The 19147-nt window shown below is 48.0% G+C and overlaps 1 protein-coding gene across 16 annotated transcripts in view; it reads right to left on the bottom strand.

The window, feature by feature from the left end:
* The window catches only part of TMEM164 (transmembrane protein 164), a 314697-nt gene that overhangs the window by 117366 nt on the left and 178184 nt on the right, over positions 1–19147 (bottom strand). For 12 of the 16 annotated variants that reach the window (XM_036912672.2, XM_036912666.2, XM_036912659.2 and 9 more), the window contains one exon: positions 1571–1671. The exons of 3 other annotated variants lie outside the window; for them this stretch is intronic. In XM_036912672.2, coding sequence (XP_036768567.1) covers positions 1571–1671 — 101 coding nt within the window. Of the gene's footprint in view, positions 1–1570; positions 1672–5827; positions 6217–19147 lie in introns of those variants that run through there. One more of the 16 variants, XM_036912661.2, reaches the window with a different exon arrangement.

Raw genomic sequence — 19147 nt, 5'->3', positions numbered from 1 at the left:
CTACACAAGGAGGGATTGACAAATCCCCACCTGTTCATAACGGGGTTTCTCTACCCTAGGCTTTCTGAGTGGGTCAAAGCTGGAGCCCTCTGGAGGTGATGGGGGAGGCCGTCCAGTGGAAAAGCTGTTTGGTTTTGCTCCGTCTTGCCTTGTAGTTGGGCTCAGAGCCCATTGCCATTCTTACACATCTACTACTTGCCGATCCCCAGAAAGGGGTTATGGGATAAAAGTCATACCATGTGGTCACTGCCTCCATGTAACCAGAACCAATCAAGTTTGGGGGATAGTCTACCACACCTGACCTAAACCAGATGGTGCTCATGGGGTTTTCCACATCACAAGGTCTGAGGAGTCCACAGAATGGGGTGAAATCCTCAGAGAAGATTTCATCAGGGAAGTGGCACCTGAATGGACTCATGAAGGATGGATAGGGGTCATGGCAAGGAATGGAGCGAGCAGAACCTTCCATGTAGGAGGCATGGTCAGAGCCAAGCCCAGAGGTGTGACTGAGCATGGAATGTATGGTGACATGAGGATGTAGATTCCTCTGGAATCAAGGAGTCCCAGTGAGTTAGGGAGCAAAGGTCATCCAGCTTCCTCCCAAGAGCACAGGCAGCATTCACACCATTGGTAAGGAGCTCAAACTAGCCCCAAGGCAAACCAGAGCAGAGCAATACACCAGGGTGGGGAAGAGAAAGTGACTGCTTCTACAAAGGCGCTGGTGACACCAGTTACAAGCTTTAGTCCTGCTAAGTCCCACAGGGCTCTGTGCGGCTAATACCACACTAATCCCACTTGCACACCAAACCAGACATGCCACTCTGGCAGAGGGCGGCCACGGCACCTGCCTTCCAAAGCCCTTCAAACTCATTCACATCAAAAACGACTTGTCCTCACCACCTCTCAGGGAGGTTGGGGGTTTTATACCATGTCACAGAGAAGTCAAGACTCACGTAGAGCAGTGGCAAAGCCAGGACTTGAACTTGTGTCTCCTGAACCCCAGCCCCAACCCTGAGTTCTTCCTACTCACTTTGCCACCAAAAGACCCCCATGCACTCAGCAATCTTGGGCTCTGGATAACTCAACTACTGAGCCCAGCCATCATCCACGCTCCAGGCAGGTTGGAACACCCCAGAATGCCACAGGGATTCCCCCAACACTGCACTTCGGCTGGCCACACAGCTCAGGGCCTGGGAGTAGGCCCAGAACGGACCCAAGGTCAGAAGCCTCCCCAAGACCCATAGCCAGGTTGAGGGTCCTGTCTCCCCATGGGGTCCACAGCAACCCACTTCCCAGTTACAGCTCACTGTTTCTGGCCCAAGTGGTCATGAGTAAAGGGCACCTTTGCCTCCGCAAGGATGAAAGAAATAGTCATTATCAAAGGATTCAGAAAACTAGAGAGGCCGAGGTTGTGACCATAAATCAGCAACCCAGACACAACAATCTGCCATCCAGACCTTTGGCATCTTGCATTTTCAAAACAAAACGATCCACCAGCGCCAACCAGGATTACCAAGATTTATAGAGAACTCCAAACAGAGGGGATAGAAGGGGAGTGAACCAAACTTACCAGGCCCAGGATCTGCAAGACGCTGAAGTGATAAAAGAACATGAGGCCAGTTGAGAGAAGGGCCCACCGGAAACTGCTGAGGGGCTCTGGGGTGTAAGTACCTGGAAGGATAAGGGAAACAGTGAGACAGCGGGGCCAGTGACCCACTTCTCCTCCTTTGCCCCATGAGGGTGAGGGTGAGGGTGCGGGCACTGAGGCCACAGCTGCCGCCTGCTGATCATCCCCTTTGGGTGGCTGCTCAGTGAAGCTACTCGGGAGATGGCCTGCTGATTAGCTGGGTACTCCAATCAGCCCCTTCCCAACCTCCGTTCTGCCTCGTAATGCCAGGCCCATTACAAAGACAGGATTGTTTTCATTATAAAAGCAATACATGATCATGAAAGGACAGTCAGAAAATGTTAAAAAGTAGAAACAAGATGGAGTTAAAGAAGAAACACATCCTCAGCAGCCTGGTACCAAAGCTAACACCTGGGCGTGTCTTCCTGGCTGTTTTCTCTATGCTTTTGGACTTCCTTTTCTTTATTGCTGTAATTACTAATTGGACTCTTACTCTCTATGTAATTATATAGCCTTCATTTCTACTTCATTCCCCCATGTTACGTCACAGAGGAAGTATGGCGTGCTGGTTGATAATACCAATGTCAGACAGATTTGGTTACAAATATGGACTCTACCACTTACTGGCTCTGTGACCCTGGAGAAGTTGGTTGGACTCCCTGAGTCTCAGTTTACCTGTCCCTAAAGTGGGGAAACAGTCCTATCTACTTCTTAGAGTTGCTGTGAGAGGTAAAGGAGATATATATTGCAATCACTTTGTACGGGATCTGCTACAACATAAATGTTCAATGCATGTTAGATGCTAGCATTACCACATCATTACTATTATTCAAATAACTGAAGAATGTGCCATGTCCAATGGTACATCCTAACTAGGGTAGACAAGTCCTTCCCCCTAGAATAGCAAGAATGATCTATTTTCCCTCTCTTGTAGGAACTACCAGCCCAGTAGGCTTGGATGTATTCCAGAGCTTGCAGAGCAGAAGTACATCTTATAGGATGCTGTGCATATCACTCCGAATGGGGACTTGGAGGGGGGCGCTCTAGAATGGAAGGATCCTGAAACCCTCAGCCCCAAAAAAGTAGGCGGCAGCGTTGTGTCCTGGAATATTAATTTCTTAAGTCAGTCTGTCACAGAGTTACCAATTCATTCACCAGTTATTAGGCACCTACTGTGCTGAAAGCCCCTGGGCCAAGCTCTGGGAACAGGAAGACAAAAGAAGACAGGCGTTCCGCAGTCTCGGGTTCACAGTCTGGCAGGGTTGACAGACAAGCCCATCAACAATTAGACCCTGGTATGATGGGTACAATGACCAAGGTCTGTGCCACATATTATGCGGGCACAGAACTCAGCTTGAGAGAGAAGGTGTGGGAACAAAGACTGCTTCTTGGTGAAAGGGGCACAGGGAGGTCCTGAAGGACAAATGGGACTCGGGAGGGGCCCAGGCATTCCAAAGCAGCAGCCTGCACGAAGGCAGACATGAGTGGGAATGAGGCAATTCAGGAAACTATGGGGATGAGCTGGGACCACAGGGGTATGGGGGGGCTGTGAGCACAAGAAAGACGAGAGGTTGGCAGAGCTGGCGTGCTCCAAGCCAGGCTGCAGAGGACCTTAGGAGCCATGCTGAAAGCTCTGGGCTTCATTCTGAGCTGCAGGGCTGTAAGCCCAAACGCCTCAAGTCTCAGACAGGTAATCGGGAGCAAGGGAGTGCTCAGGGCTCAACAGGCATTAGGGATGCTGGGACTGGCATCCCTGCTCCTTCTAAAGAGGGCAACCAGCCCTCAGCCCCACCAGTCACTGCCCTGCAGGCACGTGGGCCCAGAGCTGCCAGTTTTTTCACTTTTATGAGAGAAGCCAGAAATGTGAACTTTCATATGGAATTTCTTGGTTTTTATGTTGGCAAATAATTCAAAGTGTTTGAAGAATGCTCAATGGACCAAACAAAACATGTCTTCTTGGATAGATTTCAGCCCATGGGTGGCCAACTTTGAGCTCTGCTGCAGAGCCACCAAAAGCAGGGATAGGTTTGAAACAGGGAAGTGATGTGGCCAGACTTGTGCTCGAGAAAGATCACCCTGGCCCATGTGCCAGGGGTGGCTGGGAGCACAGGGAGTGGAGAGACCAAGGAGGGAACCCAGAGAGGGAAGAGGATGGATGGCCTTTAAAGATAGCAGTGGTGCAGCTGGAGAAAAGTGGAGAACAAATCGCCAGGACATAGTGGAAGACTGGGTATTGTTGGGGAGGAAGAGGAAGGATCTAGAAAGAATCCCAGGGTTCTAGTTTGGGCATCACTGGTTTGATGGAGCCATTTGTTGGGAGGAAAGAGTGGAAAAGGCCAAATGGAGCAGAAGGTAGGACATGATGAGGCCAATTTTAGCCATGCTGAAATGAAGGTGTCTGTGGAGTAGCCAAGTAGAAATGTCTCTTAAGGCAGCTGGGCACTCTGGGAAATACAGTGTGATGGCTGAGTGTGGGCACTGGAGCCAGGCAGGCACAGGCTTTTCAATCCCGGCTCTTGTCACTCATCACTTTCAGGGCCTCAGGCAAGCCTTAGGATCTCTTGAACTCTGTCTCATTCATCTATAAAATGGGGTGCCTACTTCACCAGGCTGTTGGATAGATGAGATGGTTTAAGTCACTGAGTGTAGTGCTATATCTGGAATTTACCAAATGCCAATTATTATTATTATACAAATCACAAACTAGTGAAGAGGACAGGGCTGAACATCTGGACACAGGTGTCACTGGCACGTAATGATAACTGAAGTCACGGGAACATATGTAGACTGAGAGGGGAAAAGGCTGGAGGCAGAACACCAGGGAACACGGTGGAGGGCAGGGTGAGTGTGGAGGGGAGAAGAGGGGCCGGGCGGGGTGGGTGACTGAAGCCAGCTGGGTCTTCTGGGGGAGGAGCTCAGGCCTGCTCTCTGAACAAATGGCAAGCTCACAGCACATCTGAGTCCAAAGGGCATCAAACTCATCCCTCCATTTCATAGATGGAGAAATCAAAGCTCAGAGATGGGCAGCACCACAGCCAAGTCACAATAGTGGAGCACCAAGCTCTCGGACACTGCCAGGGGAACCCCTGCTCAATGCTCTTGTTGATCCTCATCCAGACCTCTGTCAGACCAAGTTGTACCATCTTTCCTGGTCTATTTGTCTAGACCAGAGCACCTTGGGGTTGAGGATTGGGTCAGATGCGTTTGTGTCCCTAGCATCTAACACAGTGCTCAGTTTGTGGAAAGGCACTGCACCACACACTTACACTGTGTGTACTTCCCTGTCTGCTGACTGAGTGGGAATTGGATCCCCTGTTGTCACCCTGGCTGCTGAGGACATAAAGGAGAAGGGGGACCTGGAGGACCAAGAGGTGCTCTGGCTGCATTCCTGCCACTCTTCAAGCACCACCCCCACCATGTTCCAAAGGTGTCCCCTCCCTCCATCCTCTGCTTGGCTCCTCCTAGTGGCAGCCAGGAAGCAGTGACATGCCCCAGGAGACCAGGGGGTGGCTGCAGAAAAGGACCACAGGCAGGACTGTCCTCAGCCAGGAGGCAGCTCAGCCACAGAACTGGGAGAGGCTGGGATGAGTCCTCAACCTCTGGGCAGCCCCCCTGCCCTGCCCTAAAGCCCCTGACCCTGTCCTACCTAGGATGTGGGGAAGAGGAGCACTCCACCACGGCCAGGTCACATTTCTCAGGGCTCTCACTGCCTCTTGCTCAAACCCCACTTGAGCACCATTCATGCTGTTGCATCATCTGTCCTGCACTGGACTTTACATTCCCTGAGGGAGCGGCCATTTCTCAACCACCTCTTCCCCTTCAGCACCTGGGGTACAGCAGGCACTCAGGACAGCATGGCGGCACAGGCACATGAACGGCACAGCCTTTCCATAGAACCATGAAACTACATATAACCCTTTGGCTCGATGACCATTGAATACCTGAAGAACTCCAACAAACCACCCTTACTTGCACAAAGGTGTTTACACCTGCACCACCCATAACACTGAGGAACTCTAAACAAACCAAATGGCGAGGTAAGTAAACTCTGCTACCTTGATATTGTGCAACCGTCCACTGTCATTCAAATGACAACCAGACAAACTACATACCTGTGTGAACAAGTCCCTGGCTAGTAACAGCAAGTATGAGAGACAGAACACCCGCCAGTGTGCGTCAATGACGGAAAACACAGATTAGTGTGTCATACACAGGCCTCAGGGTCAGACAGCATTGGGTTTGAATCCTGCCTCTTGCCACTGCCTCCAGGGGGACCCTGGGCAAACTGGGCTGCCCCACTGAGCCCATTTTCCTGTATGTAGACTGGAGGTAACATCCATTCACCTCTCAGGGCTGGTGAGTGGACCAAGAGATCGAGAGAAGTAAACACAGAGCTATAGCCCGGCACACAGAGAGCAGCTGCTATTTTTATCATGGCAACCACAGCCATCCCAAACTGCATGAAAGGCTGGAAGACAGGGAATCTTGTCAAGAGGTGATCTTCCCTACGAAGGGGGACTTTGCAGCCTCCACTGCCTTTTCACTCTTTTTTATTCTTTTCATTGCAATGATAATCAAATATTCAATTCCTTTGGAAAAGGAAGAAAAAAAGGAAAGCAACCTGAGAATAGATGACCCAGTCTGCATAAATATATGCAAATAGTATGCAAATACACATCATTCTTTTTTCTATATACCTGGATGTGGCCCTTGGGATAATCCCAGTGAAAAACTACTTTTCTTCTCAAGGAAAATAGAAACTTAAGCACTTGCAGAAAAATTAAACACATAAAACTTTTTTTTTCTACTTGCAGAAAAAAATGTGACATTTTCTGCTAGCATCTTCTACCCAGGAGGATAGAAACATTTCAGCTCTAAAGGTAGGAGGAAACCGAGATAATAGCTTTTTCTGAAATCGATTTCTGCCAGAAGGAAGCTTTATGAGTGCTGGGAAAGAAGTCAGTTGTACCACCAGCAGCAGAAACTAATCCCCAGGGGCCTCCCTTTCTCCCATCCTATAATCCCACCCAGGAAGGATTTACACCGAGATGAGACTAGGCAGGGTGGCCTCCCATTCTCCAATCTCCCTGCTCCCTCCAACTCATTCACTTCTACCCGTCACCCTCTCATTCAACATTGACTGGGTCCACACTGGGCACCAGATTCCATGCCAGGCAATGGGGATAAGGAAGCCAACACAGCCCCTGCCCTTGAGAACTACCCTGCCACTTACAGGTGAATGGTGAGAATAAGGTAGGGCAGTAAGTGATCGGGGGTGCACACAATCCCCAGCTGTTCTGTGTGACTGGAACATAACATGGGAAGGACCACGTGTCATGAGATGAAGCTGAAGAGACAGGCAAGTGGGTCAGGTCATGAAGAACCTTATCTGTCATGCTAAGGAACTTGGCCTTTATTCGATACACAATGAGAAGCCATCAAGAGGTTTTAAACAGGAATGCAAGGTCAGATTTCTGTTTCAGCTAGGAGACTGCTGAGGCAGCAGTGTGGACAATGGGCTGGAGAGACACAAGACTGAAGACCAGGTTCAGCTGCTGCTGCAGAAATAGAGATGACTTGGCAATTCGTTGGACATGAAGGAGATGTCCAGAGCAACTCCCAGGTCTACAATCTCACTCACTAACTGAGAAGAGTTATTCAGAGGAGAGAAGAGTCAGGTTGGAGCATGCTGATACAGAACACCCATAGGATGCCCAAGCTGCCATCTCCAACAGGCTGTGGACAACCAGGTCTAGAGCTCAGGAGAGGGAGATGGTCTCCTTGGGGTGTGGATAACAGCATCCAGGAAGAATGAAATTAGAATCAACCAGCAGAATGAAATTAAAGGACCAAGGACAGAGGCTGGGAAACAGCAATAATTGCCAGAAAAAAGAGGATCCATGAGAAGACAGGACTGAAAGCAAGTTTAATGGTGGCAATTTATATTAAAATGAATTAAAATTAAATAAAATTAGAAATTTGGTTCCTCAGCCACACCAGCCACATTTCAAGTGTTCAATAATCATGTGTGGCTAGAGGCTACCATATTGGACAGTGCAGAGAGAGAACATTCTCATCATCACAGAAAATTCCACTGTTCTATGGAGGCACAACAAAGTAAAGACAAATACTTCCACTGGGTTTTCAGCATGCTGGTTGCTGGTAATTCGTGCTATGGCAATTTCAGAAAAGTTGCAGTGCAGTAGCTGGGTGGTAAACTATGAAGAAAAGTATTCCAGGTGCACAAGGTAAGGAAGGAAATTCCAGGAAAAGGGACCAGAGCATGTGAAGTCACAAAGAAATTTGTCGGCCAAATTGCTGATAGTTCAACCACGTCTCTGTAGGTCCTCTTCATCCTTTGTTCTTACCTGACCTACCTCTCCCCACTAGGAGCCTGCTTCGGCTCTAGCCCTCTAAAGTCAGTCACTGGTTTTTCCTCCTTTGGCCCATGTACGTAGAGTAGGCAACTTCTTTCTTTGCATTGCTATTTCCAGACCACTAGCCCTCCTTTCTCCCTAAAACGCACAACCACAGTACCGTACCACCCACTACTCTTGCCTTTTACAGCTGTCTACAAACATCTAGGTCATGGCCCTCACTATCCCTTGAAGATATCAGCACCTGGCTCAGCACCATCCTCTCCAAAACCATTCCTGTCATATTTCTTGATAATTTCAACACATGACTAGATGAACCTTCCAGCACCCTGGCCTCCCAGTTCCTTGGCCTCTTCTCCCCAGTGCTCTGTCCTCTCATGGTCATATCTGAGACCTGAGATTATGAATACCTGCAAGCCCTCCCTCTTCAACCACTACTTCTGTCTGTCCAGCTTACTTACGCCCTCTAACCCTGACCCTGACCCAGAGGAATCTGTGAAGCAATGGTCCAACCATCTTCCGGCTGCCCCTCACAGCTGCCTCTTCCCTCTTTCAACTCCATGGCCCATGATTCTAATTATCCCTGGCGCCTACCTTTGGCTCCACTGTGCCTCTCATGATCATATTCATCTTGCCAAATAATTCCAGCCCTGCTTAAATCCTGATCTCCTCCTCCTTGCTTGCACCTACGCAGTTGAATGTGACTAGAGAAAAACAACAGTGCTGACTGTTCTCCCTTCATATTCGTGATCACAAATCTCAAGTGCATCCTTCATGTTGCCAGGCAATCACACTACACTTCCCCCATCCATGCACTCTCTCAGGTCACAATTTACTATTTTTCTCCTCTCTTCTCAGATCTGCAATACTTGTATCCCATCCTTACTCTCAGATGACGGCCTCGCTTCCTACTTGACTGAGAAAAAAGAAATCAGACAAAAACTTCCACAAGCTCTTATGGTCACAGCCAAACACCGACCTGCACCGGCACCCAGTGTGCTCTGCCTTCATCCCCGACACCATGGATGCACTGCCCGGGATCCTAGCCAAGGCCTGCCTGCCCCTCTGTCCCCAGATCCCATCCCCTCTCATCTGTGCACTATCACTCCAGCAACTGCTTCCTCTTTCCCTCACATCAGCAATTCCTTCTTCTCCACTGGACTAGTCCCATTAGCACACCAACTAACCACACTGTAATAGCTCTTGTTCTAGAACAAACACTTGCCATCACTTTCACTTCCCCCTGCAACCACCTCATTCCTCTGCTGCTCTTTACAGCAAAATTCCTTGAAAGAATTTCCTGTACTTGTACTACACAAGATGGCAGCTACTGGTCACATGTGGCTATTGAGCACTTGAGATGCAGCTAATCTGAGCGGAGATGAGCTGTTAGTGAAAAACACACACTGGATGTCAAAGGATGTAAAATATCCTGATAATAATTCTAAATTGGTTATACTGGAATGATAATATTTTATATATAATGGGTTAAATAAGATATAAGCCATCTTATTAAAATTAATTTCACCTGTTTCTTTAACCTTTTTAGTGTACCTACTAGAACATTTGAACTTACTTATGTGGCTCACATATTTTTATTGGACAGCACTTGTGTATATTTCCTGTCTACAGTTCCTCTCTTCCTATTCTTTCTTAACCCTCTCTCATCAGGCTTCTGCTCTTACCTCCCCACCCATCAATCCACAAAAGGAGCTCCCCAGTGAAGTCACAAATAATCCTTTCATTCTTAAAGCCAACGGTCAACTTTCAGGCCTCATTTTATATACCCTTCATTCTTGACATAGTCTTCACTTGGCTTCTGCGGTACTGCTCTATCTCAGTTCTCTTCCTGCCTCAATGTCTGCCTCTCTCGGCCTCCTATACCGGCTCCTCCTCATCCCCCCGTCCTCTCACAATGGAGAGGAGCAGGCTGCAGGACTCAGAGCTTTTCTCTTCTCTACATACATTCACTCCCTGGGGGATTTCAACCAACTGCATGGCTTTAATATGACCTACATGCTGACCGACATTTCTACCTCAGCCTGGACCTCTGCCCTGAACTCCAGGCTCACACAGCTAACAGCCTACTCAGTAGCTGGGCTTGGACATCTAAATGCACACCTCACTCTTAAACACAACTTCTGAACTTGGCTCTTATGCTGCATCATTACAGCACTGGCTCCCAGTGAATCACATGCTCCCAGTATCCACACCGTCTGTATTCCTCTCCCACACTGACCTGGCCATGTGGCCCACATGGCTCAGCCATGGAACTTGCTTGGCCCAATGGGAAATCATCAAAGAAGATGCAGAAGCTTGATAAGCACTTGTGCATTGGGGCTCACCCTCTTGGAATGCGGCCCTGAGACCCCTGTGCCATGAAATGCCATGTGGATAAAGAGGCTCAGCCATCCCAATTGAGCCCAGGCAAGACCAGGAGGAAAATGTCATAGTCAGCTTGGCCTACCACAACAAAATACCATAGACGGAATGGCTTAAACAACAGAAAGTTATTCCCTTACAGTTCTGGAGACGAGAAAGTTTAAGATCAAGACACTGGCAGATTCAGTGTCTGGTGCAAGCCCACTTCATAGACAGCCACCTTCTTGTGTTCTCAACATGGTGGAAGGGGTCAGGGAATTCTCAGTCTTCTTCTTATAAGGGCACCAATCCCATTCATGAGGGCCCCACCCTCATGACTTAATCACCTCCCAAAGACCCTGCTTCCAAACATCATCACACTGAGGAGAATGGGGGGGGTGACACAAACATTCAATCCATAACAAAAGAATGACAGTCAATTCACACAATTGTGAGAAACAGTAAGTCATTGTTTTAAGCTATTAAGTTTTGGGGGTGTTTGTTATACAACAATACGTAACTCAAAGAGCACTTCTCCCCCCACACCCCACTCCACCCCCAAAGAAGCAATCAACAAACACAAAAGCCCTACTCCTAGTCTTCCTTATCTCAATAAATGGTTATTACTCAGATCAAAAACCTTAGTCATCCTTGACCCTGCCTTCTCTCATGCCCCACATCTGAGCCATCAGCAAATCTGTTGGCTGTACGTTCAGTATGCATCCAGAACCCAGTGATTTTTCTCTGCCTCTTCTGCCAGTACCCTCTCCCAAGCCACTATTATCTCCTTCCTGAGTTATTACAAATATCCCCAACAGGTCTCCCTACTTCTAACCTTGTCCCCCTACTGCCTAATGTCAGCATAGCAACTGGGTGATCCCTTGAAAAATCAATTTGCATCATGTCAGTCCTCTGCTCAAAACCTCCAGCAATGACAGATCCGATAAACGGTTGATATCCAAAATATATAAAGAGCTCACACACCTCAACAAACAAAAAGCAAATAATCCAATTAAAAAATGGGCAGAGGAGCTGAACAGACAGTTCTCTAAAGAAGAAATTCAGATGGCCAACAGACACATGAAAAGATGCTCCACATCGCTAGTCATCAGAGAAATGCAAATTAAAACCACAATGAGATATCACCTCACACCAGTAAGGATGGCTACCATCCAAAAGACAAACGACAACAAATGTTGGTGAGGTTGTGGAGAAAGGGGAACCCTCCTACACTGCTGGTGGGAATGTAAATTAGTTCAACCATTGTGGAAAGCAGTATGGAGGTTCCTCAGAATGCTCAAAATAGAAATACCATTTGACCCAGGAATTCCACTTCTAGGAATTTACCCTAAGAATGCAGCAGCCCAGTTTGAAAAAGACAGATGCACCCCTATGTTTATCACAGCACTATTTACAATAGCCAAGAAATGGAAGCAACATAAGTGTCCATCAGTAGATGAATGGATAAAGAAGATGTGGTACATATACACAATGGAATATTATTCAGCCATAAGAAGAAAACAGATCCTACCATTTGCAACAACATGGATGGAGCTAGAGGGTATTATGCTCAGTAAAATAAGTCAGGTGGAGAAAGAGAAGTGCCAAATGATTTCACTCATATGTGGAGTATGAGAACAAAGAAAAACTGAAGGAACAGAACAGCAGCATAATCACAGAACCCAAGAATGGACTAACAGTTACCAAAGGGAAAGGGACTGAGGAGGATGGGTGGGTAGGGAGGGATAAGGGCAGGGAAAATGAAAGAGGGCATTACGATTAGCATGTATAGGGGGATGGGGAGGGCTGCGCACCACAGAGAAGACAGGTGGTGATTATACAGCATCTCGCTACACTGATGGCCAGTGACTGTAGTGGGGTGGGGGTGGGGGACTTGGTGAGGGGGGGAGCCTAGTAAACATAGTGTTCTTCATGTAATTGTAGATTAATGATAGCAGAAAATAATAATAAATACATACATACATAAATAAATAGGTAAGTAAATAAATAACTAAATAAAACCTCCAGCGGCCTCCCATCTCCCGAAGAATAAACTGTCAAGTCCTTACAGTCATCTATGAGGCCCTATACATGACCTGCCCACTCACCTATATCACCCCTCTGACCTCATCTCCTACTACTTTGCCCTTCACCCAGCTCTAGGCACAATTAACTACTTGCTATTGTTGAATATTTGAGAAATACTGTCTCAAGGCCTTTACACTTGCTATTTCTTCTGCTTGCTATATTCATCCCCCAGATATCCAATAGCTCACTCCCTCAAGCCTTCACTCAAATGCCACGTTTCAGAGAGGTCTTCCCTGTGAATGAGGCCACATGATTTAAAACTGCAACCCTCTCCATCCATTCCACAGTGCTATACCCCTTATCCTGCTTTATCTCTTCCCCTGTAGCACTTAACATCATCTGACTTACTATTTTTTTACTGTCTCCTCCCATAAGAAACATAAGCTTGATTGTTTTGCTCACTGCTTTATCCCTAGCAAGTGCTGGACACAAAGTAGGGGTTCAGTCAATACTTGCATAAAGAATGAAGCAAGCAACCCAGTATGTCTGAGAACTTTATATAGTTCAGTATCACTGGGTTATCATGTGGGAGAGAGGGATAAACAGAAGATAAGGTCCAATTCATGCAAAATTCTCTTTGCTACATTAGTTATTTTGGACTTTACAAATCACCTTCAGATCTTGTTAAAAGGTAGATTCTGATACTATAGGTCTAGGGGGTGTGGGAGGAGGTCATAAGAGTCTGGTCCGCATGTCTAACTAGCTCCCAGGTGCTGCTGGATCCTGAGATCACACTTTGAGTAGCAGGGGACAGAGCCCAAAGTCTGGCTGCTGATTGAACAGGGCAAGCGTAGAGGCAGGGAGATCAGTATTGAGGCTACTGCAATAGACCAAGGCTGGGATGATCAGATCTGAATTACACAGTTGTAGTAGAATGAATTTGAGAAATTACCAGGAGGTTGAACTGACAGGATTTGGTCAGTGATTTCTTTTTTTCTTTGGTGGGGAAGGCGGGGGTAGAGGGCACACAGGGCAGGGAGTGCGTGCGGTGCACAATGATTTTCTTTAAAATTTCTGGCGTGGGTAATAAATGTGTGGTGGTACCACTCAGTGGTATAGGGAATACTGGAGAAGGTACAAGGAAGAGAATGACAGGTTCAGTTCCTGCCAACAACATTATCCTATCGCTGGTGCCCTCCAAAGGAACCCTTCTGTGTCTAGCTTTTGCAAGCCTGGGGGGCACAACCCAAGGTCATTGTGAATATGGAATTTCCCATTCTCAGCCATTGAGTGCTGGCCCACGTCAGGTTTCCCTTCATCCAGGCATTTGACCAAATGAACTGCACCCTATAGTCTGTTTAAAGTGCAACAAAATATAGGCTGTTCTGATTTGGGTGTCCACGTGGAAGGTCCATCCTGCTGACCTCTATTCTAAGGGGCTGGAAAGCCCACTCAGGCCAGGCTTCACCCTGAAAGTGCCTAGAGAGGGCTAACTGGGCCACCCAGCCTGTGGCTAAGGCAACTTAAAGACCGACCTCCATCCATGAGACCAAGAGAGCCAGCCCTCTGCCAACAGCACATAGGAGGAGGACCCTGAGCTGGCAAAGAATCCAACAGGCGGGCCTGGCCTAGCAGAATGGGCACTGGGGCCTAGAGACCCAGGTCCCAGCTTCTACTCTTACCAAGGTTCTGTGTGATCATTTGTGTGGGTTAAACCCCCCCCAAGCACAAGCATCCCACTCAGAGGGAAACCCCAGGTCCTTCCTACCTTGCAGGAGCACCGTAGGAATATAAAAGCTAAAGGAGCACAGAGATACTCTAGAGAAAAGTGTTATTTAAACATACCTTACCACTGCACCTCACACAAGTTATGCACTTAGTATGAAACAGCTGAGCCTCTGGTGAGCTTGCAGTAAGGGGACAACTCTTAGACTCTGTGAGCCAGTGAGGCTTATCTTTAATATCTATCACAACCCCCTAGCGGGGTGGCTCTCAAACTTGAGCTGGCATCAGAAGCCCCTAGGGGGCTGGCTGGAAGGCAGTTTGCTGGGCCCCACCCCAGAGTTTCCGATTCAGGAGGTCTGGGGTGGGGCCTAGACTCAGGGATCTGAGTATTTGTATTTCTAACAGATTCCCCAGTTAGGCTGCTACTGCTTCTGGTACTTTGAGAAGCTCTGTCCTAGAGAACTCAGGGGAAATGCAGACCCCTGGGCCCTGCCCCAGACACTTGAATCCAGATCTGGACAGGCTCTGGAATTCCCATTTTAGTAACAAGCATCTCAGGTGATTCTGAGGCTAGATGCTCTGACTTCGGAGAAGCACTAACTTAGGCGGGACCCTGGAGTTGGAAGAGGTTCCAAGAAGCCTGGGGAAAACCCTAGAAGAAGGGGTACAATCTAGCCAGGTGTGAGAAGCAGTGTCTTCTGGAAGCTGGTAAGATTAAGGCAGGAAATACCTGACTTAATCCTGTGCTCCCACAAAGCACTCCAGAGCCCCAACTACTTCCTCTTCAGTAGGAAAACTCCCATGGTCTTCAGAACCTCATCAGCCCACCTTCTTGACAAGGCTCCGCCCTCAGCCAATTTTTCAAATCCCCCAGCTCTTCCCTCACCCACTAACCCATCAGGAGCCTTCAGGCTATACCTGAGTCCCACATCCTTTCCCCTGCCCATCACCTGCCCGGCACAGTGGAACTTGCAAGCCCATGAGAGAACTTGCCCAGCATCCTAACGCTGGTTAAACAGAGGGGTGATGGGCTGACCGGGGGTGGGGGAGAATAAACAGGGCGTGCAACCTGGAACTGAGGTCAGCATGACCTTGGGGCCACTTTTCAGGCTGTCACTGGCCAAAGTGCTCTTGCTTTAACTGTCCTAGAAATGAGCACAGGGCTCTCTCCCAGTCCTCACTCTCCAAGAGGTAAGCTTAAAGCCCACTCAAGAGAGAAGCAGCTTGCCTGGATGAAATATAGGGGTTCTTACACCCTAGTTTCCTAAAATGTCCCCAAAGGACATCTGATTTGTCTGTTCTTCCAAACAACCCTCTTTCTGTGTGTCAGCAGGAGAGCCCACTGCTCCCCAACTCTGAAACAAGAGCTCCCTCTAGTGAGACAGAAAGGGGTTTCCAAGCAGTTGCCTGGAAACTGGGCTTCTCAACCTTCCTCAGCCTAGGGGGGTCGGGGGGCTCCGCCAGCATGGGGACACCACAAACCCCTTCTCAGAACAATGTTTTAAATGCATAAAATAAAAGGCAAAGGGTTACAAAAGAAGCCAATGGTATTAAAAGTTATAAAAATATTTAAACAGAGATTTATAATATTGCACTTGTGTTTCTTTACTAATGCATTTAATAAGATCTAGCAGCAAATCTGACAACTACCGTAATTGCAAAGCCACAACGAACGTAAACAGCCCTGAGCTGCCTGCCACTACTGTAACGTGATAGGAAGCCATCTGCGATTGCTCCTGACAACAAAGTGGGTGGCAGGCATGGCTAATGCCTCAGGTGCTTGCCTACATTCATGAGCAGCATTTCTGCTGCAGCTTAGTGAAAAGACGGTATCCTTTCTAGTGAAGAAAGTCTTTCACCCCTTCTAGTTTTTCTTTTCCAGTGAAAAGAAGGTTAGTGAAAAGACAGACGTTTCTCTAAGTTAACGGATCCCTTTATTCCTATGTGCAGGCCCCAGGTTAAGAACTCCTACCTAAATGAAACCAACACACCCACCCAACCAAAAACACCCATGGGATGCAGCAGGGGGGCTCCGCATTGGGGCTGTGGGGGGCGGTGCGCTGCGTCACCAGCCCTGTGGGCCCTGACGCTGTGCAGGCGCTCTCACGCACCTGCTCCATAGAAGTCTTCCCCCGAATCCACCCCACGGGAGCGTCTGCAAACCCTGCCCGTCATCAACAAATCTTTCTCTACCTGCTGCCTCCCCTGGCCACCTCAGACTGATGAGGCCTGGCTCTCCCCCAGGGATGTTGCTCCTTCCTCCGGCTGCTCTGAGCAGAGGAGGCTCTTGTTTCTCATCGTTCCGTTCTCATGGCAGGCTTTTTGGGGGAGAAGGGGAACTGAAGATTCTCTAGACCCCCATTAATGCTTCTAGATGCTTACCCTTCTATCATTCTTTCAAGCTTCAGCTTCTCTTCCTCGTCACCATCACCTGCTCTCCCCAGTCACTATCAGATTCATCCCAGCTCAGTCTCACTTGGCACTCAGCCTTCCTTTTTACACTAGCCTGGCCATTCCCTGCCAGCATTCTGGGTGACTTCGACATCCATGTGGAAGCCAACACCCTAACTCTGTGGTCTCTTGAACCCCGGCAACTCTACAGATTTGCACCTGTATTCCACCCCTCCCACCACAACTGGCTTCAGTCAGCTCTCCCAACTGCCCCACCCGCCTCTCTTAGGATCATTTGACCACAGCCTCCCATGGTTTTGGCTTCCACATCCTCATTCCTACTGTGCACATGCCTGCAGATCTCCCAGTGACCTCTGATCCTTGATGCCCCTAATCACACCCTAGACTTCCTCCTTGCTCTCCCTTCCATAACACCTCAGACCCCATGACCGATCGATCACTTGAACCAGCACCCTCAAACCCCTGGTGGGCAGAGCACACTCTTCATTCCTCTCACCCAACACTTACACCTACCCCCTAACTAGCTTATCCCCAAGGGCTGGCCTGCTAAAGGTAACAATCTAAGAAACCGGCTAGGACCACACTTTTTTAGATTAGCAGGCAGTCATGGCACATTAACAAGAAGAAACCATACTAAGAACAGCACTTATTATGACTAGTGTGACAATGACAGCCACTGTTTTAAGTGCTTTACGTAACATTAACACACTGAATGCTCATTACAACCCTTTGAGGAAGTATTATTATTATTCTACAGATGAGGAAACTGAAGCACACAGAAGTTAAGGAACTCGGCCAAGGTCACACAGCTAGTTAAGTAACAGAACCAGGATTTGATACCAGGTCATCTAGCTTCAGAATAGGCAGCACACGTTTTTTCATACACATCTCAGAAGAACCTGCCTCTGTGGGCAGCCAGGCCTGTTCACCTTCCTCTCTACTCCAGCTTCTCAGTTCCTTTGACTGGCTGGGGAATAAGTTGGGGCCTGCTCTACAGATCTGGCCACCACCTGATATTTTCAGGGCGTGGAGCAGGAAGCTTACTAGGTGCTGACACCAGAACTGCAGGCACCAGCCCAGCCTGCTAGAGGAGCCCTGCCTACACTGGAGGTACTGGGTGCCTGGCTCAGCTAATAGTGAACTAAGAAATAACACTCTGGTTCCCATTCCACTACTGTTCCTTGAGTAACCTGCCCTTGGTTGGAAACCTGCAAGGGAGAAGTAGGTGGCAGGATTACCAAAACTATCCCAAACCCCAAAAATCCTTCACTTTCTGGATCTTTAAAATCATTGACCCTACTTACAAAGCCCCAGCCTTGGATGGATACCTCCAGCCAACTGTTCTCCTCCTCTGTTCAGGTTGCTGAGTTCTTTTGGAGAAAATGGGGTAAACTGTACGGACCAGTGCCAGAAAAATGCAAGGAAATCTTTTCAGGAAGGCCACCTCACCGCTGGTCACCAACCTTTTAGAGCTACACTGTCTACTATAGTAACTACTAAAGACATGTGGAGCCCCACAGACTTCACCCTCTTCCTCATTCCCATAACACCTTAACTATGAAACACTATCAATTTAATTATTTATTATTGTTAATTTAAATTAAAATTTTTAAATAATAATTGTGCATCTTCATCTCCTGAAAAAGATGAGACTACTGCCACCTAGTGGCGAAACACGGATAAACAGATACACAGTTGTGATGCTCAAAGCCCTGAAATATGAAGAACATGTGCCTTGGGCTGCCTAGAGGAGTCAGACACAGCTCCAGGGAAGACGTACTACCCCTGAGCTAACTTATAAAGGAGAGCATGGAATTTGCCATGTTCCAGGTAGAGAAGCTGGTGTGTGGGTGAACATGGACAGGAGGGGGTGAGGTGCAAAACAGGTGGGACAGTCTGTCTGACTTGTTCACTTAGAAGGTAAATTAATGGTAATTGAAATCGAAGAGACAGGAAATGAAGTCAAAGAGATAGACAAGGGTCAGATTATAAACAATCTTGAATGGCACGTAAGGAAGTTCAGTCTTCATCCTGGATGAAATTTTTAAACAGTGGAGCAAAATCTGATCAGATTTTCTTTTTTTAGAAAGATCATTCTGGAGACTGGATGGGGAATAACTGGGTGGGCAGTAGGGGGACAATCGGGGCAGGAAGATGAGAAAGAGAACAAAACCATCCTGGCAATAGAGGCTGAGAGCCTGGAGGAGGACCAGGATAGTAGGGTTGGAGAGAAAGGGCCAAATTTGCAACCATTTTGAGAATTTGGATCTGATCGGTATAGGCACTGAGACAGAGGGATGGATCCAGGAAGCTGCCCAGGTTTTTGGCTTTAGCTCTGGATGGATGGCGGAGACACTAAGGAAACAGAGGAAGAAGCAAAGCAGTTGGAAGAAGAGGTATGAATGGAGGAGTCTGTAGACATGTTTCCTTCGAAGTGTCTGTGCTATTTCTTGAGCCTGCAGTTAGACGTACAGGCAGGGAACACCAGGATCTCTGGGGCAGGCAGGAAAAGGAGGCCAAGGAGAAACAGTCAGAAAAGGAGGTAAGCTGGAGACAAGGGTGTCATGGAGGAACAGGCATCTAAAAGGAGGGATGTCAGCAATGTGAAATCCACTGA

The sequence above is a fragment of the Manis pentadactyla genome, chromosome X (genome assembly GCF_030020395.1).
Source record: "Manis pentadactyla isolate mManPen7 chromosome X, mManPen7.hap1, whole genome shotgun sequence".
Taxonomy (NCBI): domain Eukaryota; kingdom Metazoa; phylum Chordata; class Mammalia; order Pholidota; family Manidae; genus Manis; species Manis pentadactyla.
This window is presented reverse-complemented; position numbering and strand designations above follow the sequence as displayed.